At 31.8% G+C, this 20119-nt stretch overlaps 1 protein-coding gene across 1 annotated transcript in view; it reads right to left on the bottom strand.

The window, feature by feature from the left end:
• The window catches only part of fipi (factor of interpulse interval), a 138711-nt gene that overhangs the window by 9705 nt on the left and 108887 nt on the right, over positions 1-20119 (bottom strand). The window contains exons 2-5 of the mRNA XM_065500041.1: positions 14425-14760; positions 4958-5068; positions 4685-4822; positions 3881-4030 (exon numbers count right to left, since the gene is read on the bottom strand). Of these exons, the coding sequence (XP_065356113.1) occupies positions 3881-4030; positions 4685-4822; positions 4958-5068; positions 14425-14760 (735 nt within the window). The remainder of the gene's footprint in view (positions 1-3880; positions 4031-4684; positions 4823-4957; positions 5069-14424; positions 14761-20119) is intronic.

Below are 20119 nucleotides of genomic sequence, written 5' to 3'. Positions count from 1 at the left end.
AGACCTATGGTTTCTTGAGGAAACTTGCTTAGAATTGTCCGTATATTCCGTTTCTGCTATACGATTTTTTACTTTTTGATCCTCCATACAAATCGACCCGGCCTAATACATATCATTCAAAAGGCCTTGATATACAACTCAGTAATTGCTTATCAAGATTTTGGAGGAGCTTGGCAAATTTCAAAAACAGAATCTTGTTATACTCGATAACAGCTACCACAAATGTAGGATCAATTCCCAGGTACAGTGTAAAGTTAATTGTAGTTTTCCAAACAATTTTTGCTTTTAATAATTTCTTGTAAATATATTGCGTATATGATATATAATTTACTTCAAAAATTTCGAAGCGTCATATGAGGAATGTTTTGCTTTACTTCTTTAATTTGAACAAAAGTGCCCCTGAAGTGCATACCGATTGCTCACGAAACCTTATGGTGAATCTGTTTCATTTGTTTCGAAATGCGAGAGATGATTTGATCGGTTCAGAAGTGGTGATTTTGATACGGAAGACAAAGATCGCCCAGGCCAACCACAAAAGTTTGCAGACCTTGAATTTAGAGCTTGCAAAATCAAAATCAATCAGCAATTTCCAAACGTTTGTGAGCAGCAGGATTCATTCAAAAGCAGCGGAATTTGGTACCATACGAATTGAAGCCGAGAGACCTTGAAAGATGATTTTGCATGTCGGAAATTAAAAAGAAAATTATTTTTGCAATCGAATGATTACTTGTGATTAAAATCGGATTCATTACGATAAGTCGAAGCGTAAGAGATTAAGGCCCGTTTTCTCAATGTATTGACAAACTGCCTGTTACTAAATGTCGACATAAATTTATTAGGCCGATAAACTGTCCGTTAACAATTTTGTTTTTCGACAAAAAAGATTATTTTCAGTTGGCAATACCTCTCAAAATATATGTGAAAGTTGGGAACCATGCCTTCAATTGACAACATGTTTACAGCCGGAATCTTTTGAAATATTCATTATCCTCCATGTCTGCCTTATGTCTGTTAGGCCTGGCATGATAACATTTTTCAGCATTCACTTGGAACTCATGTTCTTCGTGTTCATCCTCCATCAAATTAATGTTAATTCCTCTATTAAACTTTTGTTTTTATAAAATCTATTTAATTTCGTTTACAAAAACACAAACACATACAAACTATGAACAGCAGTCAGCTGATTGAATTTATCTGTACGGTAAATAAATAATTGGCAGATGAGGTCGAGTTAGCTTTGCGACAGAATAGAAGCAAATGAGACATTAAGAAAACCAAATTTATTTAATCTGCAGTTTTTCGTTGGGAAAAAAGATAATCACCTAATGAGAAAACGGCCCTAAGAGAGTAAACCAGCCGAATCGACACTACTGCCAAATATCCATGGCGATGATGTAATTCTCTGTATTTGTTGGGACCAAAAGAGTCTTATCAATTATTTCGTAGACGACGCTCTACCGGAGACTTGTTAGCCTTCCTATCGGAAAAATGGTGTCGCGCTTCTATCAAAACTCATTGATTTTGGTGTCGGTAATCACTTCTCTCGATTTATATCGAACTTTCTGAGAGATCGCACTATACGAGTTGATGTAGATGGGATCTCATCAAACGAGTTCAAGATAAATTCAAGGGTACCGCAAGGCTCCGTTCTTTCTCCTACTCTATTTCTTATCTTTCTAAACGACCTTCTACGTCAAACTTCAAACTCTATCTATTATTTTGCAGATGACAGCAACATTTGCTATTCATATTCATTCAATTATAGACCAATCCTGTCAGAGATTGGGGTAATGAGGCAAAACATGGTCTCTGAATGGGGCTGTGCGAACAGAGTCGACTTTAATACACGCAAGACTGAATGTTGTATGTTAACACACAACATGTTGCTTCATCTGTTTCCATGGGGGGTGTAAATATTAAAGAATCAGAAGTTCTTGATGTCCGATGGACTAAACACTTTTTTCAAGTGTCGAAAGAAGCATTCAAGTGCCTTGGTTTTCTAAAACGGTGTAGGAAATACTTCACTCCAGTCCGACCCAAAATGGAATACAACTCTCATGCATGGGCCGGTGCTTCGAAGTCTATTTTGGACTTACTCGACCGCGTACATGAGATGGCGAAGGTGCTCATCGGTGACAGTAGGGTATCCAGCTCTATCACTGGAACATCGTCGCAATGTGGGTTGTGTTTGACTGTTTTACCGTTACTACAATGGAATGTGCTCTGCAGAAATTACGGAACTCCCGAAACCCGAAGTTTTTTACGAAATACACGTTCTTCGGCAAGTGCTCACCCATTCGTGGTCAACTGTCGACATGTCGAATAACCTTCTTGCTGGAAGTCTTTCCTGTCGCTTTCAATAAAGGAAAATTCAATTCAAATGTCCACAAACACTACTCCTTCTATCCTCCCTCCCATAACCTATTTTCCTAGTTCCATCACAATGCATTGGATAAGTAGGAGTAAAAAAAACGTAATATGCCATCATGACAACACTCGGCCACATGTTGCATTACCAGTTAAAAACTATTTAGAAAGAAGTGGTTGGGAAGTTTATTTGCCCCGTCAGACTACTATTTGTTTTGATGGATGCAGAACGTTCTCTCTGGGATAGGCTTCAGAACAGAGCATCCGAAATTGGCTTGATTCGTTCTTGGCCTTAAAGATGAGCAATTCTTTCGGTGCGAAATCTTTATGTTAACAGAAAGAATGAAAAATGTCATAGCTAACAATGGCCAATAATATTTATACTGTATTGTACAAATGTTTCAAAATAAAATCTAAAAATTTTAAAAAATCCCTCATTTTTAAGTTAGACACCCAATTATTCTGTATAAATTACGACTATGTTATCACTAAATGTGAAAATTAATTATTAATAAGAAAATTTTTGCTAAAATCCCTTCCAAACTTCAGAGCCGATGCCTCACGGGTTAATTTTATCTGATTGCAACCAAATTTTTAATATTATATTTTTATACCTAGTGTCGCACTAATCCGACCGGCACCTCGATATTCGAAAAAAAACACCACCCTATTGTGCATACTACGGAATAAAAAATCTAGCATCAAATACGAGTAAGCAACCAGCTATGAAAATTGTATCCACTGGAACAAAAATGCAAAAAAGAAAGAAGTAATCGAACTAAAAGACAGCTAACAAAACAAAAATCAAAGTGTTGTGTGAGCATTCTGCTGAACACAAACATCGACATCAATAAATTGTATGCATGTATATTCATTAGACCGACTCACAGAAAAAAGTTATTTTTTTATTGTTTAGGCTATCTCTCAAAATAGTTTACGTCTAATGATATCCGTTTTCTCCCAAATCAACCCATACAATATGGGGTATCATTTGAAAATTCTGCTCCAGCCGCATACAACGCTATATTTGTCTTGTCAAAGCTTGCCCTTAATATTGTGATATTCCTTAATTTATAGATTTTTCAAAGATTTTTTTATGAAAATGGTTGTTAGTTTTAAAGTAAATTGAATTTAAGAAATAGTTTGTTATTTTATATTAAAATATTTTGGGAAACATTTCAAAAGAAAGCAAGCTTTATATTTAGGGGGTAACATTCCCTTTTTCATCTCCCTTACGAAGTGAGTCGCCCTCATGGACGTATATAAAATATGCATTTTTCACAGTCTGTAGCTAAAATAGGATGGTCCCGTTTATATGAAGTCAAACAAGTTTTAGATATAAAATTAGAGTTTACTTTAAGATGATGAGGACCCCTTCGTCCTTTGATACGGCTATCCAACAACACAAAATTTGAGATATTGTATCACGAATTGAAATAAACTTTAATTTCAGTGGAAAACTTTTTTCGTTGACCACCCTAGTAAACAAGTATTTGTTATAAATCACACTCACGTTCAATTTTCATCAAAACCGTACGCTCTTGCATATCGGATGCAATGGGATTGACTTGATAAGCACGACACGTATATTCGCCAGTATCGTTTTGTGTAACTGTGTTGATGAGTAATCCATCACCTAAAATTCGAAATTTTGTTGAATTGACTGGAAATACAGAGAAAAAAAGGGGGAAAACAAGAAAGAAAGAGTGAAAAATATTAGAAAAAAATTGTTGTAGAATGTAAAGCAAAAATCATCAATACAATAAAGGTAATTTAGTTGTATTGTTGTTGTTCTAACATAAATCTATATATGAAAAATGCAGTTATGGATGTACAGTAGCCGTCAAAACATATTGGACAAATTATATGCAATTTATTCAAGGTTGGAATTTTTCGTATCATTTATTTTTCGTTGTAAGAAACAAGCAAATTTGTTTCCCCTATAGAAATATTTAGAAGCAATTTTTGTCCAATTTGTTTTAACAGACACTGTCTGCATGTCTGTGTTTGTACGTCACACCTACTCTCATAGCTGCATGACAGTGAGGTTTAATGTTTTTGTTTAAAACAAATTTAAATTGGATTAAAATTCTAAACGGATGATACTGGTTTAATTTTGATTGAATATCTTTTGTGTCTCTAGTATACGTTGATTAAAAATATATTTTTAAACATTCTGTGTTTAGTACAAATGGAAAAATTTTAAAGATGAAATATCTGTACAGAAGCATTTTCCATTTAATAGATTTACTTTAGAACATACTCTACATATTAAATCAATGATTTATTTTATGTAAATTTCAAAAATATTACTCACTATCAACTGAAATCGGTAGACCATTGAAATGCCATGTTATATTTGGTTGTGGTTCTCCCTTAACTTCGCACAGTATTGTGGCATTCTGACCTTCTTTCACTGTTAAAATTGTGGTGTTCTCAGTAAATGTAATTTTTTCTACAACACAAGGAAAAAAAAGAACATAAAACAATAGAAAATATAAATTATTATTTTTCTTTATCTCGTTCCAGTTATTCAAATGCTTTGTTAATCGTTCAATTAGCTTACTATTGTTGTAAAACAAATACTTACGAAAGACTATTAAATCAAAGATTTTTTCTGCTTTGCCACCTGTGGTATCCTCACAGACCCAATTACCCTTATCGGCCAATGAAATGTGCATGAAAACCAATTTTAATTCTTCTGTAAAGAAAAGAAATGCAAAAAGTATGTGAGAGATGTAAATAAATGTAGTTACCAATAAAGTGACAATCAGAACGAACTTCTGTTACTCTTCCTTAACAGTATAAAGTTTTTTTTACGGTTCTAAAACTAATTATTGAATAAAGCAATTTAAGATATAGGATCATATAAAAGATTCGGTATATAACAAATAATGAATATATAGCTAAAGTGTAAAAAATATAAACAAGCAATAAATTAACCCTCTAACCGGCCAATTTTTTTCGAGGTAAAATAATTTACCAGGTTATTGTTTGAAAAAAAAAGAAATACGTTGGAATAAAAACAAACAAAAGTCAAGTGCACGTTCTTGTTTATTACAATAAGTAAAAATTGTTAAAATTGTTGTATTTACTGTTATAACGGTAAAAATAACCACATAAAGCAGCATTACATACATTTAACATACCCGCCTAAAGGCAGCCTTGCCGGTTAGAGTCGGTCAAGCCCGACTATATTTCAGAAATAATGAAAGCTTCAATTTCTATTTCAGCCATTTTAAATTTCTTGTGTTTTTGCCCATATATGTACATATGTATATTATAACAAGTAAGAGTACTATATTCGGCGGTGCCGAATCTTAAATACCCTCCACCTAAATATGATGGTATAAAAGCTGAAATAATATAACAATTGTTAGAAAGACTAGTTTACGCAGAAGATATTTAATTTCAAATGTACAAAAAATTGTATCTAATTCAGCAATTTATAACTGAAATTCCTATTAGAACGTTTGACACAGTTAATTATTGTCTTTTAATTGAGAAATTGTCGTCTAAATTTAATTTTTCTAAATCTTCGTGTAAATTATTATTTTCTTACATGGGTAACCGTAAACAATTTGTTGGAACTGGGTTAAACGATATACAATATCTCAGTGTCAAAGTGGCGCACAGTGGTATGAGAAAAAAAAGAGGGAAACAAATCTGTAACTTCTAAACCCTTAGTCCGATGTTAATGAAATTTCACATGCGCAAAGGGGAAGTGTTGTCGAGTTTAAGTCTGGACCTCAACATTTTGCTCTTTTAACCTCAAGTGAAGAAACAGAGTATAAAAAAAGGGTATACAAATATATTTAGACAAATTTCAAAATATTTGGTTGTGGGACTTATGTGTTAGCTATGACCTATTATCGTTCGATTGTTATAAAATATTTTAACGTGATTTTTATGTATTTATATGACAGCTGGTGCCAATTATGGGCCAATATTCACAAAATTCAGTATTATGATTTTTGAATACAAATTACTGATCTGTATACTATTTTTATTTAATATATGGATGCTATGACCTATTATGGTCCTAAGTATTTGAGGGCTATTTTTGTAGAATTTCATATAAACAACGCTATTAACAAGAATGGATCTTATGTGGGAGCTATGCCGAATTATGCACCAATATTTAAAAAATCTTGTAGTACGATTCTTGGATACAAATTACTCATCGGTGTAGATTTTTATGGATATTTGTGCAGGGTAATGTGTTTTCCTGAAGTAGTTCTTATATGGAGGTTATGACCAATTATGGGCCTATCATCATAAAATTTGGTACATCGATTTTTGTATATATTGAATAAATTTGTTTTGAATTTCAACCTGATAACTATATTTGTAAGAAATTTATGAGGATATTAGTGATTTTCGGGAGTGGACCTTATATGGGAGCTATGGTTAAATATGGACCGATATTCACAAAATCCAGAAGTATGATTACTGGATTCAAATTACTGGATCTGTGAGTAATTTCATTTTGATATCGATATGTTTTTAATACTTTTTAAGGTTAATATCTTTTTTCGGAAATGGGCCTTATAGGGGAGCTATGACCAATTATCGGCCAATCTGCATAAAATTTGGTACAGTGATATCTATATATATGAGTATAATTTTTGTCGAATTTTAGCATGATAAATGTATTTATAAGAGATTTATGAGTACTTAACTGATTTTTGGAAGTGGACCTTATATGGGAGCTATGGTCAAATATGGACCAGTATTCACAAAATCCAGTAGTATGATTTCTAAATATAAACTATGGATGTGTGTGAAATTTTGTTTTGATATTGATATTTTTTAGATATTTATGTAGGTTATTGTGTTTTTCGGAAGTGGTCCTTATATGGGAGCTATAACCAATTATCGGCCGATTTTCATAGAATTAGGTACAGCAATTTTGGTATATATGGGGATTTTTCATGTCGAATTTCAACTTGATAGCGACATTTATAAGACATTTATGCTTATTTAAGAGATTTTCGGAAGTGTACTTTATATGGGGGCTATGGTCAAATATGGGCCGATCCACGAAAAATTTTGGAATATAATTTCTTTTACCACGAAACTTATTTTCGCTGAATTTCATATGGATATTCATATTCTGTAGGCATTTATAGACCATATAACCATATTTCGGGAAGAAATTTGTATGGGGGCTAGGAGAAATCTTGGACCGATTCTTATAATTTTAACCAGAGTTACTCCTTTTATCATAAAAGTAACGAGTTCAAAATTTTATGATATTAGCTGCAATATATTTACAAAAAAATGTCCAAAAATATATGAAAATTATCAATTTTTTTTTGAGGTTGTCCCACATTTTCATTCATAACTTTGGTTCCACTGTACCGATTTCGCTGATTTTCAATACCAAACTGCTTAGGAGAACAATAAACATTTTTCTTGCAAGTTTAACCATTTTGTTTGTCTATTTTGGACGTGAGCGTGTTTTACACAGACAGACAGACAGACAGACGGACAGACAGACGGACATGGCTCAATCGACTTAAAATTTCATAAGGATCAATAATATATATACTTTGTTGGGTCGCAGATGAATATTTCTCAATGTTACACACGGAATGACAAACTTATATATACCCTCATTCACCACTTATGGTGGTGGAGGGTATAAAAAGGGTATACAAATATATTTAGACAAATTTCAAAATATTTGGTTGTGGGACTTATGTGTTAGCTATGACCTATTATCGTTCGATTGTTATAAAATATTTTAACGTGATTTTTATGTATTTATATGACAGCTGGTGCCAATTATGGGCCAATATTCACAAAATTCAGTATTATGATTTTTGAATACAAATTACTGATCTGTATACTATTTTTATTTAATATATGGATGCTATGACCTATTATGGTCCTAAGTATTTGAGGGCTATTTTTGTAGAATTTCATATAAACAACGCTATTAACAAGAATGGATCTTATGTGGGAGCTATGCCGAATTATGCACCAATATTTAAAAAATCTTGTAGTACGATTCTTGGATACAAATTACTCATCGGTGTAGATTTTTATGGATATTTGTGCAGGGTAATGTGTTTTCCTGAAGTAGTTCTTATATGGAGGTTATGACCAATTATGGGCCTATCATCATAAAATTTGGTACATCGATTTTTGTATATATTGAATAAATTTGTTTTGAATTTCAACCTGATAACTATATTTGTAAGAAATTTATGAGGATATTAGTGATTTTCGGGAGTGGACCTTATATGGGAGCTATGGTTAAATATGGACCGATATTCACAAAATCCAGAAGTATGATTACTGGATTCAAATTACTGGATCTGTGAGTAATTTCATTTTGATATCGATATGTTTTTAATACTTTTTAAGGTTAATATCTTTTTTCGGAAATGGGCCTTATAGGGGAGCTATGACCAATTATCGGCCAATCTGCATAAAATTTGGTACAGTGATATCTATATATATGAGTATAATTTTTGTCGAATTTTAGCATGATAAATGTATTTATAAGAGATTTATGAGTACTTAACTGATTTTTGGAAGTGGACCTTATATGGGAGCTATGGTCAAATATGGACCAGTATTCACAAAATCCAGTAGTATGATTTCTAAATATAAACTATGGATGTGTGTGAAATTTTGTTTTGATATTGATATTTTTTAGATATTTATGTAGGTTATTGTGTTTTTCGGAAGTGGTCCTTATATGGGAGCTATAACCAATTATCGGCCGATTTTCATAGAATTAGGTACAGCAATTTTGGTATATATGGGGATTTTTCATGTCGAATTTCAACTTGATAGCGACATTTATAAGACATTTATGCTTATTTAAGAGATTTTCGGAAGTGTACTTTATATGGGGGCTATGGTCAAATATGGGCCGATCCACGAAAAATTTTGGAATATAATTTCTTTTACCACGAAACTTATTTTCGCTGAATTTCATATGGATATTCATATTCTGTAGGCATTTATAGACCATATAACCATATTTCGGGAAGAAATTTGTATGGGGGCTAGGAGAAATCTTGGACCGATTCTTATAATTTTAACCAGAGTTACTCCTTTTATCATAAAAGTAACGAGTTCAAAATTTTATGATATTAGCTGCAATATATTTACAAAAAAATGTCCAAAAATATATGAAAATTATCAATTTTTTTTTGAGGTTGTCCCACATTTTCATTCATAACTTTGGTTCCACTGTACCGATTTCGCTGATTTTCAATACCAAACTGCTTAGGAGAACAATAAACATTTTTCTTGCAAGTTTAACCATTTTGTTTGTCTATTTTGGACGTGAGCGTGTTTTACACAGACAGACAGACAGACAGACAGACGGACAGACAGACGGACATGGCTCAATCGACTTAAAATTTCATAAGGATCAATAATATATATACTTTGTTGGGTCGCAGATGAATATTTCTCAATGTTACACACGGAATGACAAACTTATATATACCCTCATTCACCACTTATGGTGGTGGAGGGTATAAAAATAATATGTACCGATATATGGCAGCTGTGACTCATTATGCACCCATCGTCAAAATATTTAGTAGCATGGTTTACACATATACAGTGTATATTTTAGACAATAAAATGTTGATGTATTGTGGTTCCAGTAGTAAAAAAATGGTCCAAATTTTAAATTCTATGGAGAGGTTTTTTTAAAAAATGTTTAAGTAAAATTATTAATTTTTTTAGACGTTTATCCAAATAATTAATGATTACTCAAAAACGGTTGGAAAAAATTTACATAACTTTTAATCAGTTTATATCAGAGATCGAAAATAACTCGTCCATATACCAAAAAACCCAATTTGTGATTTATATTTTTGTGATAAAAATAAATCACTGAAAATAACAGTTATAAAATGATTTTTATTTAAATGCTTTGGTATGACCTTTATTTGTTTTTGTTGTTTTTCAATGGTTTGGTGTGAGATAAACAATTCATTTGTTCTTGTTCTTAATAACTGTTACTTTCTTTTTTATTTACATACAATAACATATTGTTAGTAATTTTTAACAAATTATGGAAAAAATATGAAGTAATGAAGTCTGAGTAAAAGAAATGAGATTTTTTTTTAATTATTATTAATCTTTTGATAAATTTTATATATTTAAGCTTGATTTGCATCAAATGCATTTATTTTTCACGTTCGCAAATAAAAGTCACAAGCTGACCTTTACGAAAAAAATAAATTATAAATCACTCATCCAGATTGTTTGTGTTTGTTTCTTTTCTGTTTCTCTCAACCCCAAACGTAAAATGTTCTCTAATAACTCACTCTCTCAGTGATATATCACAAAAAATTATTTTTAAATGTCTGCGAATGAGAATTTGCCATTGAAATGAAAGTGAACCCATTATTTTCGGTCTCTGGTTTATATATATCGTTTCAATCGACTTAGTAGTTTCGGAGTTATAATAACAAATTGAACCAAAAAATATATTCTTTACGTGAAAATATCAAATTCTTTTGTTTTAAAAAACTCATTAAGTTAATTCGCTCATTTCCACAAAATTTTGTGTCACAAATAGTTCAATCCAAGGCGTATTAACAAGGTGAGTGCGTCCCGGCAACAAATACAACAATGCAAAAACAACAGGCAATTTGTTTTTGTTAAAATGTACGGTAAATGTCAAAATCAAGGCGAATTAAAATATTACTATGTTATAACATAAACAAAGTTTGACATATAGTGTACATAAAACCACAGCGAATTAAGAAACAGCTGATTTTATGCACTCACTTTGTTAATACGCCATGGTTAATTTTTCGAAAAAAATATTGAAAAAAATGAAACATTTTTAATAATTATTAACTTTTTTTTCAAAATGGTAAATTTTTTTCTTAAAAGAAGCTTAGATATTTTTCTTGTAGACCCATCTGGTCGCTTAGTGGGATGCGAGTTCGATATCTGTCAGAATTGTAACTCAAAACAAACTATTTTTCACTTTTTTTGCAAAATCAAAAACATTGTTTTTTAATTTTTTTAATTTTTTCAGTACTTTTTTCGAAAGACTGAAGAAATAGCTATCTAAACTGTTTGGGACACATTTTGCTAAGAACAATAGGTAATAAGTTACATGGATGAGAAAAAACACATGTTTGACCAAAATTAACATGGGGCTTAAGAATTAACAGTAAAAAATTAATATGCAGTTTTATTTATCAGAAATACAGCATAAAAAAAGTAATCATTCATATTTTAATTTATATTTTAATACATTATATGACTAACAATGTAAAGAGTCAACATTTGTACTGGACAAATAATAGAAACGCGTATAAATATTCAATTTTTAGAGGCAGTACTTTTTATTTTTAATTAAAAAATTATTTTATTTCAATAGTTTGTTGCTCTAGCTTTGTTTTTCACAACTTCATTGCATCTACGGCTCATGTCATCAACCAATTTCTATGCAAACGTCCTTATCAATGTCAAATCACTCTTCCTGGATTTTTTCCAATAATTCGTCCTTATTTTCGGACTGAAACCATCTAGCACTCCCCAAAGGTGTTCCAGTAGATTAAGTTGCGGTGACTGCGAAGGCCATTCCATAAGAGGTACTTTTTTGACAGCAAACCAGTCTTTTGCCAATTTTGAGGAGTGCTTCTGACAATTGTCCTGCTGAAACTCCCATATGCCATTCCTCAGAAAATGGAAGCATTGTGATTTGCAATATATTTACGTAGTCCAGGGTGCATATTTTGTCCTTAATCCAATATATTGGACAGACACCAGAAGAGGAGAAACACCCCCATATCATGATGGATCCACCGCCTTGTTGTACGGTCTTCTTGGTGTATTTTGGATCATATGACTTATTGTCTGGGCGCCTAACATAATGTTTCCCATAGGATCCAAACACATTTATCTTTCTTTCGTATGAACACAGCCTAAGAAGACCGTAAACACTAGGGTAAGGTCGGTTTCGATTTTTTTGAAAAGCTCACATTTTGAATATCGAAGAAACCGGGTTTTTCTATTCGAATAACCGGTTTTTTCCAAAAGTGTGTTTATAACTCATAGTGCATTAAAAACTTTAAAAAATATTCAAAATTTAAAACAAATACTTCAACTATTTTAGAAAAGTTTTTTTTTTATTTAGACAAATGTCACAAGTGATCTGGAAAGCTTGAACACTTACTCAATGCTTACTAGATATTTTTTTGCAAATTTGTTTTTCTAAAAACTTAACGTAGTTGTTGACATTTGAAATTAATTAAAAAGTCATAAAATATCAAAAATATCAACCACTCACTTTTAGAAAAAATTAAATATTAATTTTAAAATGGGTCAAAATTGAAGAAGACCTTGTGAAGGATAAAAGAAGTAATTGTTTTAATCAATATTATTTTAATAAATAAAACTTTTTCTTCTTATTTCTAGGCGTTTAAATGTTTTTCAAAAAAAGAAACCGTTTAACGGGTTATTATAAAAAACCGAAACCGGTTTATATTAAATTGCAATTTTTCGAAGAATCCAAGAACAGGTTTCTATAAAACCGCCTCATATCATGATGGCGGTGAATCCATCATGAAAAAAGTGCAGCTGATGCACACGGTTGCTTACCAAAGCTTATGCGGTTCAGGTGATTTTGACACGTAAGAAAAAGATCGAAGCATTGATTAGAAGCATTATTGTAAAACTTAACATGAACTTGCAAAATTATGGGGAGCTACACAAGCAACAATTTCAAAACGTTTGCGAGTAGCAGGATTCATCCAAAATCAGGGAAATTGGTTACCATACGAATTAAAGTCGATAGACTTTGAAAGACGATTTTGCATGTGCGAAATGATGCTTGAACGCTATAAAAGAAAATCATTTTTGCATAAAATTATTACTTGCGATACAAAATGGATCCATTACGATAATAGTAAGACATCGTATGTTAAGCGCGGCCAAGCAGCCGTAACGACACCAAAGCAAAGCTGCTGAAATCTGACCAGACTATAACAGGGAACATGTAACTGACGCAAATTTTTCGTTTGAATCTGGTTCATAACAAAATGAAATAAATACTATGGATCGGACCAAAACGCAACAATTCCAAATTTAAAAATTAACTGTCTAAAAATACTATTTTACACCTCAAGAATTGTTTTAAGCTAAATATATGTTTATCCAACTGATTTTAATTAAACTTTTTTGTTTATCCAAATATATAGTACTATGGATATGCCTCGTGAAAAACTGTATTTATTTAAATCAGTAATTAATGCGATCAAATGTGTTGTTAATGCAGGTATATCACTAGCATGAGTCATAGAATATGATTCAAAAACAAAAAGGTTTAAAAAACTAAAAATAAAATTAAATAACCTTATCCTTCATATCTTCTGAGTAGTTTGCTATAAACAGCTATAAATACAAAAGTTGAAACTCTAAAAAAATTGGAAACCAACCATTTTTTATTTGTTTCAACTTTAGTAAACTACAACTAATAAAAATACAGACCTTCGAATCAGAATTTTGCAATTTTTTTTAGCTAGAAACATGGTTGGCACAAAATTATTTGGTATTTTTCAAAATCATAAAAACTTTCATATTGGTTTTCTGGCTAAAAATATATACATATGTACTTTCTTGAGAAAGACAGTTTTTTAAACTTTATTGAAATAAAACCATCTCTAGGTACTTTAAGAGCTGAACAAAGAGCATAAGTGAAATGGAATGTTTTATTGGACAAAGACACTATGTGTGCTCGCTACTGACCACTATACCAAACATCTACAAAAACATTCATTTTAACGAACAGAAAAAAGAATCATTATTTTCTCGAGAAAAAAAAAACAGCATGTTTTACAACGTGTTAACAATGTCATTAAATACGCATTAAAAATAACCGCCTCTGGTATTTTATTACACTGTGTACACACAAATACTAACGCTCTATTACAATAATCACCCTCGCTCACACACAGATACTTACATATACAAACATATATTAAAAACAAATACACATTCACACCATACATAGATACTATTTAATATTATCAAGGTAAAGTAATGAAAAGTTCAATGTACCTGGTTTTGAACTCGGTTCAATGTGTATGCGTCCTTTATGCTCTTCGATTATTTCACCTTTTGGCGACTTCCAGTGTAGTTTTACTTCCGGTGTTGGACTGCGACACAACACAATCAAAGATTCGTTTGTATACCGAACCATTGTTGGTTCAGAGGGTATCAACGTTAGGCCATCGACATTGCCCTCAGTTTCGGTATCAGTTTTGTGATGATTGCCATAGACAAAACCTATAAACCAGCAGCAGCAGTCACAGCAGTCAGATATCAACAGGAACAGCGTGCAAAAGGAAGAGAAAATGAAATGAAGGCAATTAGTTGAACATAATGGTAGGAGAGCTAAACAAAAGATGTAGATTAAATTTATATAATTTGTTACTTAAAGTAAACTGTAAATGACACCTTTGTACATACATACATATATGTATACTTATACATGTGCGGATTATACATAGTCACAAATATGGTCATAATTAAAGTAGATATAATAAAAAAATTAATTATCCCAGAAAACTGAAATGGGTCATTAAAGAAAAAATTTAATAGTTTATGAACCTATAATTAAATTTCAATGAGTTTGTAGAATCGATATTATATAAATCCAATTATATTAAACATTTATAAAATTTAAATAGAACTTATTTTCATTTATATAGATATTAGAATCGCTATCGAAGAAAATCAACCAAAGTAGTCAAGTGAGAAAATTCAAGTTTAATTTATAAAAAGTTAATTTAAAAATTAGCTGTAAGTTACAAAAAGTAATAAAAGTAAAGGTAAAAAACTATTAAGGTAAGTAGATATATTTAAACGCTTAAGTTTCCCACCCACCATCGAAAATGATGGGGGTCGAAATGTTGGGTGTAGAACCAAAAAGTATATATTTTCCTCATATTTTCCTTCTAAGACGATTTAGCCATTTCCAACTGTCTGGCTGCGAAATGAGCGAACTGGCTGAAATTTTCTTCAAATACTCCAGGAATACGGTTTGAGCAGTCATAATTATGTTGATTATGCAACAATCCTTATACAATTTTGTACAAACTAGTTCTAAGTACTCTGAAATTGACAATAATCGGGTAACATTTGTCCTTAGTCCCCATACAAGGTCTCCTCAGAAAGTGATTTGAACATACATAATTGTCTTATAGTCTACATCTATATAAATAAAAATTAAATGTCGTTCGTTGGTAATTGCATCAGTTGATGCTACACCGATTTGGAAATGTTCGTCATAGTCCAACTTTCTACGAAAGAAATTTATACCACTCCCACTTTTTTTGATTTATCTAAAATCGGATAATCGCTGCACTGATATGGGTACATTTTTTTAAATGTTTATAGTAATCCAATTTAAGTTTTTTCTGAAAGTAAAATTTACCACGCCCACTTTTTTTCGACATATCTCAAAACTCTATTTTTTAAATGCACGCAATGGTCCACAAACGTTTTTTACAGAAAGAGAAAATGTCCACGCCCACTAATACGCCTACTTATACGGTCACTTATCAAATACATCTACAAATATGTGGCCAAAGGCAGTGACATGTCTGTGATTGAAGTTAGTGAGAAAAATTCCAACGATGAAGTCACTCAATTTCGAACGGGCCGCTATGTTAGCAGTAACTAAGCAATTTGGCATATTTTTCAAATTGCCATTCATGAAAGATATTCAACTGATGGTCATTTAGCCGTACATCTGGAAAATGGTCATAGAGTGTACTTTACTGTGTAGAATGCCTTACAAGGAGTTGATAGACCGCCATCTACAACATTGATCAGATTTTTTTGAAATGTGCCAGAATTTGTCCGAACGATTCAATACTCCGAAATGCCAAGATATTATACTTGGAATCAATCGTCAATGAAATTTCAACGGCGCAAACAAGAAAATCCAATTCTAGATTTCCCCCTTTTAGTTTCAATCAACGTATTAGGTCGCATTTACACAGTCCATCCAAGAAACGATGAGTGTTTCTATTTGCGTTTGCTTATTAGTCAACGTTCGTGGCCCAACATCATTCCAACATTTGTGAAATATAAATCGTGAATTTTGTGACACGTATAGAGTCAACGATTGCGATTGTTAGATAATGACACTCATTGGGAATACAACTGTGCTTCGTCAAATACGAACATTGTTTTCGATAATTATCTCAACATGCTTAACACCCAAACCGACTCATTGTGGAGAAAATACAAAGTAGCCAACAAACGTTTTTAGGACGCTCCCGCTGGAACTGGATATTGCACTTGCTTCATAAGGAATTGCAGCTACGTTGTTGGAAGGCGGTCGAACAGCTCATTCAGCACTTAAGTTGTCATTGAATATGCAAGTCAATGCTACATTTTCAAGAACAGCGCAATGGCCAAAGTTTTGCGGCTAAGCAAAAAGAAAAAGGCATTCGGCGCGCCGTTTAAAGGCCGCGGCGTTAGGAGGCATTCGACAAAACGTTGCCAGCGATTCCACGGTCAAGGCAAGCCGATGAACTTAATGCATTTTTGAAGTCGTCCGTTTTTTGGAAACACGTAGAGAAACTCAAATTGATTGTGAAAATGCGTGTCGAGCTGCAGAACGATCAATCTGGAGCATTATTTTCCAAACAATTGCTGAACATTGCCAACGGCAAAATCCAGATTGACATTTCGACCGGCAGCATTTAATTTGTCGTCGCTTTCAGCCAGTTCACAGAATCAAAATCCGAAATCATCCAATAGGTGTTACCAAACATTGCACAAAATTAGATGTGGTTGGGCGAAGGTTGATGCGAACATCATTGATGTGTATGAATTGAATTTTAAGATTCAAAGTGAAATTGCTGACGAATTGATGAGGTGATGTCGTCAACTATCCAACGGAGATTTTAAACTTGCTGGAATTACCCAATATGAATAAAAATTATCATTCAAAAATACGCTTTTTTTCTCTTTTTAACTATTTTTACACATTTCAAACAGCTTCTCACAAATTTACAAATCGAAACATTTTTTCTAATTTGGACAGGACAATGTCTATCGGGTCAGCTAGTGTCTAATATCGTGATGTTTTGACATAACAAGTGACATAAACAAGTTTTATATGGAACTAAATTTTTCTACCAACGTTTGTGAGGATCGGTTCATAATTAATCCTACCTCTGTTTAACCCTCGAAGCTTCAAATGAAATGTGCAACCTCTAAACGTTATGCGATTTTTTTGACTAGATTTTAGACAATTTTAGATATTGTGAGCACCAAAAATCAAAAAAGTTTAATATAAGTGCTACACTAATGCACAATCATGAGGTTTTATAAACTCCTTCATTCCCTCAATTTTGATTTTCTATAAAACTGTTAAAATTTTTCTTCGAAACTTTTTAACAAATTTCTTATCTGTTTTTTTTTTGTTTTATGCCAGGTTTTACGGTGCAACAAAAAAAAAAGAAAATAAAACAGAAAACTCTTATTCTCCTACACACAAAAGGTTGTGTTAGTTTTCAGTTAAAACACTCAGGTAAAACTATTGTTATCAGCAATTTTTGCATTTTTATAACTTTTTTCCGTTGCGTTTTCTCAAGTGCATTCTAAAAGTAAGTACGAATAAGTAACTACATACATCTACTATGCTGTCTGTTTATTTTTTCTTATCCCACTGACCATGTAAAGTATTTTTCTATGTTTTTTCCTTTTAGGTTTTATGACTTTAAAAGGGATTTGAAAGTTAAGCTGTTTGCTAAAATATTTCCATTCGTTTCTTAGTTTTTTTTTATAATGGAAGATTTTAGACATTTTTCTGTTTTCAAAATACTCTAAGCTGATAAAGATACTAATAGGTTTAGCAATTTCAAAAACACATTCAAATAAAATTATACAATTTTGTTTTTTAAATGGCAGTTGAATAACAAAAACTTAAATTGAAAATACTCACTTAGCTGCAGCCACTTGAGCGTGTTAATTTTTTTTGTTAACTTTACTAATATAATTGATTCTTAGTGTCATTTTTTTATGCTGTCGTTTTATTGCGACTTTTGAGCATTATTCGATTGAAGTGTTATTTTGTAGTAAGTAGTTTGAATTAAGAAACAAATTCTAAGTAAATTAAATACAATGGATTCGTTCAAGGATTAGTTACTATTTTTCTAATTATATTTCAGAATTTTCTAATTCTATTTCAGAATAGCCAATTATATTTTAGGAATTCCATTTGCATTTCAGACATTTCTAATTGTATTTCAGTTTAATGTTTTTACTATATCTTTTTTTTAAACGATATATATATTTAAATACATATATGAATTGAATGAAATCAGTTTCAAACCCCTTTCGTATAATGTATACTATGATCAGTGTGACTAGATCTTAAAATATTGTACAGCTAAATTTTTAGAAAACAAAATTAGAAAAAGCAGATTTTCTCCTCTGGGATATATCAAAAACTGGCTTCGCTCAGAAAAGTTTTTTGCGCTAAAGGTTTTATAATATTTCAGACAACCGATTTTCATTTCGCACCAGATTAAGATATCGTTTCGACCTGACAAAGGCCGACAATGTAAAAAGAATCTTTTCTGAGCGAAGCCGGTTTATAATACACCCCAGAGTAGAACCTAACAAAAATGAAATAACTCCTAATTCTCAAAATAAAATGAAATAAAACCCAACAAAAATTTCATTTGGAGTTGTTTCATTGGCAGTTATTGCAGCTAAAAATTATGAAATAACTCCCTATGCGTTAGGAGTTGTTTCATAATGAAATAATTCCCAAGTTGTATGAAAAATTTATTGGGTGTTATTTAATTTTTTCGTGGGGAGTTATTTCACGGTACCTAAATTTTTATACCCTACACCACCATAGTGGGGAGGGTATAATGCGTTTGTGCAGATGTTTGTAACGCCCAAAAATATTAGTCTAACACCCACTTTAAAGTATAGCGATCGACTTAGAATAACTTTCTGAGTCGATTAAACGATGTCTGTCCGTCTGGCTGGTCGGCTGGCCGCTCCAAATAAATTTTATATATGGGGCATTTCATGTGAAGTGAACCAACTTTTGAAATCGATGTCTTCCAATCGGGATGAAATTTGCACCAAGGTTAGTTCTATTGGATAGTAACTCAGACACAATTTTTCAACAAGTTCGGTCGAGAACTCTCTGAGTTAGAGGGGGTCAAAGTCTGACATTTTGGTCAAGCGGGTGTAGTGTTTATAAAAAACCGACTTTTTAAAAAACCGGTTTGTCGGTTAACCGAAAATTAGCCTTTTTTAAAAAACCGGTTTTTCGGTTAACCGACATCGAAAAAACCGGTTAAACCGGTTAACCGTCATATAGTATGTGTAGAAAACATAAATAGTCCAATAAAGTATACACAGCTTTAAAATTTGTAATTTTTAGTAGTCAGGAATGAATAATAATAAATAACTATAAATATACAAAAGTGCTAAGTCCATTTATTTTGTAAAAATTTGAAAATTATTATCTTAGTCAAATGGAATATGTTACTAAATACATATATAATACTTGTTTTAATTATTGGTTTATTCATTAAATTTCAACCAAAAAAATGTAAATCATAAATTGTTTAATTATATGTTTGATAATTTTGAAATTTATTATCACATCGATATTCTGATATGAAACAGAAAATGCTACAAGTTCGAAATAAGGATCTATAAGATGCAAACACACTACTTAGCTGTGATTATTTGTCATAAAAAAACTCCA

The sequence above is a fragment of the Calliphora vicina genome, chromosome 2, assembly GCF_958450345.1.
Source record: "Calliphora vicina chromosome 2, idCalVici1.1, whole genome shotgun sequence".
NCBI lineage: Eukaryota > Metazoa > Arthropoda > Insecta > Diptera > Calliphoridae > Calliphora > Calliphora vicina.
Note: the sequence above shows the minus strand (reverse complement) of the source record. Positions and strands in the feature narration are given on the sequence as shown.